The 6000-nt window shown below is 38.9% G+C and overlaps 1 protein-coding gene across 1 annotated transcript in view; it reads left to right on the top strand.

Moving 5' to 3' along the window:
* The first annotated feature begins 2317 nt into the window (after positions 1–2317).
* triob (trio Rho guanine nucleotide exchange factor b) overlaps positions 2318–6000 on the top strand; it is a 70127-nt gene continuing 66444 nt past the window's right edge. Inside the window, exons 1-2 of the mRNA XM_073485436.1 lie at positions 2318–2387; positions 3915–4029. Coding sequence (XP_073341537.1) covers positions 2333–2387; positions 3915–4029 — 170 coding nt within the window. The 5' untranslated portion in view covers positions 2318–2332. The remainder of the gene's footprint in view (positions 2388–3914; positions 4030–6000) is intronic.

Genomic DNA, 6000 nt, shown 5'->3' with positions numbered 1-6000 from the left:
TCAGCAAGAATACAAGTACTGTATTTAAAGTCCCAGGGACTAGGAACATTTTGGAGGAACTTAATGTGTTTCCATAACAGGGCCCAGGGTCTAAATGAAGGTCAAAAAAGTTCCTGCTCAGGGGGTAGTACTTTCAAAAAGTACAAGGGCTTGGGAATGGTGGCACTGAACATTTTTGATTGGTTTAATACTCACAGCATTTAATTTCAGCCATCATTTTTAAAAATCTTCAGCTGCAAACCAGTTTGCTTGTTTTTCATTGTCCTTTAAAACATCAACATAAATTACAGAAGACAGAGATGAAGAATGTCATGCAAAAATAGCCAGTTATTCTTCATACAGTATGTCAGCTTACTCATTTGCCTAATCCTCGTGGATCTTAAGACGACGTAGAAATGAAGACAACAACAGACTTAAAGCACCCTTTTAGTTCCTGGAAACTGAAATGATGTTGCATTTATTTTTTGTCTTTTACAGCATACACATGTATACATATACAGCCAATCAAATCTGGCAATTAGTACTGATGTCATTGTTCTGTCATAGGCAGAGCAGACTCACACTGAGCAAGACAACAGCCTGATACAAAAGAGCCACAGACTTTTAACAATAACCCACATTAACTTTCCTGCTAAAGACTCCTTATCTAACTTATAAACATTAACGTCTTGTACTGCACCTCCGCTAATTGAACAGGCTACAAAACAAACATTCACTGGGGAAATGTGCACTGCTGTTTACATCAGTAATTAGCTGCTCAGCTGCAGCACATTAAACAGCATGTAAACGTACCTGCAGATGTCATTTTGGTTCAGTTAGATGCTGACATGGTTCTTACTCTTCAAAATCACTGTTAACAACATGCTGTGTCCCCGTGACATGTTGACTGCAGCACAAGTTTATTTACTTCGTCTTGTGTTTACTACGGTGTAACACCTTCACTCTGCTGTCAATCAAACACAGAAACCAACACACCTCTCCAGCTGCTGAGATGAAAAGGAGGATTTCTGAGAATTCCCCGAAAGATATTTTTTCTTCCTTTTAATTATAAACATCTGTTAAGAATTGAACTCTATTAACAGTAGGAAGTTTATTCAGTCTTAATGTTTTAAAAAAATCAATATCTAAATTTCTTTTATCTTTAACAGTTTATAGTTAGTTAGTTGAGCTTTTTTACAAGCGTCACTTTTGGTATTCAAGTCTGTGTCACCAGTCAGAGAAAACATTGATTTCAATCCTTCTGTCAGTTCAGGTTCAGCTTGCTTCAGAGACGATATGATAAATAAACATATAACTATCAATAAGGTCTATAATTCCCAATTATGATTTGCTGTTAGCATGCAACTTCAGATACATGGTCCTGGTATATTTTATGCGTGTGTGTAAATGTGAGAGAGATGACTCCCCGCTAGAATGCGGGCTATCTGATGACATCACCAGCTAACTGCATCTGCAGAGAGAAACTGCCACCCACCCCCCACCCACACCATCTCACTCACATGCACATGGATATATTCAGTGGTCAAACCTGTCAATATCATGGCTGATATGTATTCACAAGAGGCATCATAGCTTTCACCAATAGATTATTGTGCTTTGAAGTGCATAAAGTTGTTCATTGTGGCAGTGAAAATCGTATAAAGTTAACCAATGGGAAAGCACTGCATTTGAATTAAAGCCCTTCAACAGTTATCATCAGATTTGTATGATATTTGACTATATCACACATCCCTACATTATTCTGTTCAGTGGATCATCTGAATCAGATGTCTTTATGACTGATTGCTCTGATACACCAAGGAGATAAAAGTCAGCTGGTATGAGTATGTGGTATTAACCATTGTGCAATCTGTTGAGGATGCAAGAATAGTTGACATGTGAGGAATATACCCCAACAGAGGATGGTGGAAAGTATACCAGGCTAGGCTAAACATTTAAGGCCAATGTAACTTATTATCCTGATCCAAACTGATCAAATGATACGGCTCAGTATTGCAATGTTTATAATGCAGTAGCTATCCTGAAATTCACTAACTGTACGTGGAGGTTTTATGAAAAGCATCTGAACAGTTGTGTTATTGCCGAAGGTCCATGCTTATTGTATAACAGTGTTGCCTTTTAAACAATATATCAAAGGAAGTGGATATGTTTAAATGACTTGAATGAAGTCATCCAGGTTAAAACAAGCAATGACAAGCACATGTCACCTGGCCACATTGGTGTGAAATTGAATACAAAAAAACATAAAGATTGGTGTCAGTCGCCGTTTCAGTGTTTTCCTGCTGACCTCTCTACTTTTCTCTGTGTTTCAGGGTTTCATCGCAATGAGGATATGAAGGCCATTGATGTGCTTCCAATCCTCAAGGAGAAGGTCGCCTTCCTCTCAGGTCAGATGTATATAGTTACAGTATATATCTCTGATATTATCGGATATTGTAACTTCATAAAACTATAAGAACTGCCATTCATTCATTCATTTTCAATGAAGAGGAGTCACAACCAAACTAGACTTGTACGTTTCCTTAGTTGCCCTCAACCAGTCTTTCCAAAAAACATTCTAAAATGTCTCGTTTCAAATAAAGAAATCTATTTCAGAAATGGTGTTTTTGTAGGTTTACATTTTTGAACAAGCTGGTATTGGCCTTCATCTCCGCTAACCCCCTAAAAATTTCAAACTCTGTCCTTGTTTGAAGTCGAGCTATTGCTGAAGAGACCTTGCATGGAGGGGGTTTGTCATTCATGTATTGTGTTTGTATGCTGACGCAATAGACAAATGCATGAAGTAAGGTGGAGTCATCAAAGACAAAAATGAAGAATTCAGTCTCATACAGTGAGTGTCTGCTTGTCAGAAAGACACCTTTACTCTCAGCATACATGACATTTTTAGCGTTTAATTTAAGTACTTTTGAGAGTTCTGAAGTCATACTCTTACTTAAAATCATAAACATGCATAAAATCAACACCGTTTCAAGGCTTTGTGCCTCTTGTGTTGAAAGATATCATAGTTACCTCCTCCAAAGATGTCTACTCATTGCCACTCATTTCAAACGGATACTATATGTCCCTTAAAGATGCACTGTGTAGCTTTGGGGAAGAAATTTTAATCAGAAGAGAAAGATCTTCAAAGACTGATTTTTTATGCATAAACAAACTAAATAAACAAACTCTCTTTGTTTTCATGACTGAGTAAACCGAAAAAACAAACTGACCTTAAAGTCCAACACAATTTCACTGTTTTACTTTATTTACATTTGGCAAACCCTGCCACCTTTCTAGCTTCAAACAGTGCCCTTATTTTCCTCTGAGAACAGCTTGTTTATTCAGTTATGGAAAAACGAAATATTTGTCATTTTTTATTATTACCTCATTTATATGTAAATATTAAAAATCTGAGTTTGAATTTATTTTCGAAAACTACATAGTGCCTCTTCAAAATTCAAGCTTCTCCCTCTTGATATCTACTTGTCGGGTTATTTAAGTGCACTCACTTATTCCTCTGACCTGTTTCTAACTCGTCGTGTGCTGACTGACCTTTACCCCATTAGTGTTAACTGCATGGGCATTGCCATAAGTGAGTTTGAGAGTGTTTTTCGCTCTTCTTTAATAGTGTTGTTTGTTTCTGCAGTGTCTGACTGAAAGCTATTAGTCTTGTCATCATGACTCTAATTTGAGCTCTGACTCTTCAGTTTGACTCAGTATAGTTATGACTAACTGCAGAGATCTTCAAAGAGGGTACCCATAAGAGATAGCTGCTGTCATCGCAGAGAACTGCAGCACTAACTCTAAATCTTAGGGTGTATGTTTGGTGTAGTCTGTTAGGTAAGCTTTGCTGAAGCCATGTGCATTATATGAGCATTATCATCATGGGAAGTAGCTCTTATTTAAACATTTTTTTGTCTTGTTTCTACCTAAAGGTGGCAGAGACAGACGTGGAGGTCCTGTTCTCACCTTTCCAGCACGAAGCAACCATGACAGAATACGACCCGAAGACCTGCGCAGGCTCATAGCCTACCTGGCTACTATCCCCAGGTAGGAAATGTGCTTACAAGCACACATATACAGTGTTTAGTGGAAGATTCAGGCTTGTGAACATGCACACAATCTCATACATGCACTGACTTATAGACCCTGCTCTAAATGCTGGGTTGATTTGAAACAGACTCATCCTCTCAGCCTCTAATGCAGTCACACTCACACACATCTTATCACTTTCTTTGTGTCAGTGACTTTCCCACCTTGCTTGGATTTAAAATGCTGAAGGATAACCTGAGGCTACGAAGAGCTGGGATGGTTTTGTTTTAGATTCTCTGTGATGTTTCAACCCCCCTTCCTCCTTTACCCCCCTCTCATTTCCTCCTCACTGGCGAGAAAAAGCTGCTACTCCTTATGTAGGTTGCCACTTTTTAGTAACTCTCGCTTCTCTCACTCTACTATTGATACTGTCTAGTTAGAGTGGGTCAGTTCTCATTAAACAAAGTGTCATGGCAGTTCGCTTTTCTTTCCTGTTTCCCTGTTTGCACTGTTTTATCATTTGGACTCAAGTCTATAAACTGCTGCAGGAGGCATGTAGCCACAGGATGTCCTTGCAGAGCTGCACTTACTCTGTAGTTTTGTGCCGGCTGATGTGCAAGTTGAGAAGCACCTTTCCTTCACATTTAACACTTAGCTCCAGGCTGTTCTGTTTGGAGTCGCTTGTGATTAGCTCGGAGGGAAGCTTGCACTCCTCAGTTCTGCTGCTTCTGATCTCCCCTGTGTTGCGATTTCCAGTGCTTTGCAGGTCTACTGCTTTAAGTCTTTTTCTCAGTAGAATTTTGTCTCGAGGCAAGAGGTGATCCAGATCAGTTTCTGGAAAAACTGGGTCCAGATTTCTTAAGGGCTCCTTGAAAGCATTCTGGGATGTCCCGAAGCAAATAAAAAAAAGAATACTTGACATCTGAGCGTATTTCAGTCAGCAGTTGTCAGTATGATACCAATTTTCTTATAGTAGATAGTTTGCAAGTCTGTGTTTAAGTCCATGAACAAACTATTAACCAGACGATGACACCTGCAACTAAATATTTTCATGTCTTTTCAGAGGTGCATTAAAGCTAAAAAAGGGCTTAAATCACATGATAAACTGCGGGGTTATCAGGACTGTGATCTTTTGTTCTTTATTGTCTCTGCTTTTGTCTTCTATTTTAACATTACATTAGTTGGTTCAGTTTGGAGTGCAGACTAAGTTGGATAATTAATGTGAACAATGTATTTTTTTATGTGTGTGTGTGTGTGTAAATATATATATGTGTGTGTTTATATGTTTTTTTGTGCTTTGATTTTGAAAATATTGTGTGTTGTAGCAGCAAAAGACAAGTAGACGTACTAGTTGCAGTTGGTGCACAAAGACTTACAGGCCTCCAAAAGGCTCAATTCTTAGGGAACTGTGTTATGATGTAAAAATAGAGGGGAGAAAAGATCCATCCGAGGTGGCCAGCCAGTCTCAGAACGAGGTCAGATTCCTTTTCTCCCCAGCTTGATTTCTCTTTCTCTCATCTAAATATTTCTTCTGTCATTCCCTCTTTTTCTGTTATATCTGTTCCCCCTCCCCCTCGCTCCCTCTCTCTCTCCTCTCCCTCCTCTACACTCTTTTTCTCTACCCATTTGGCTGCCGATCTGTTTTCAGAGAGTGAGGTCAGAGTGAGTTAGAGCAGGAGGGCCTGCGTCTGTTTCTGTCTCTTAGCTAGTCACATTCAGATTAAAGCCTTTCACACCGAGAAACAGCCTTTTATGGACTTATACAGCAGCAGGACTCCTGGTAAGCAGCAGTGGAAATTTCAACGCTTGTATTTTAACTATTTTTTTTCCTCCCCAGATGCTCTGGAGATTTACATGGGACCTTTTCACTTTAAATCTTATTGGCATCAACCCTTTGTAAAAATTACAATGAGTCATTTCCGTTTTTTGGCTTCATAGTGTCTCTATTTCTGTTACTTGGGCAGTGACAATAATGTGACTCAATAGTTT

This window comes from Pagrus major, chromosome 17 (assembly GCF_040436345.1).
Source record: "Pagrus major chromosome 17, Pma_NU_1.0".
NCBI classification, from domain to species: Eukaryota; Metazoa; Chordata; class Actinopteri; order Spariformes; family Sparidae; genus Pagrus; species Pagrus major.
This window is presented reverse-complemented; position numbering and strand designations above follow the sequence as displayed.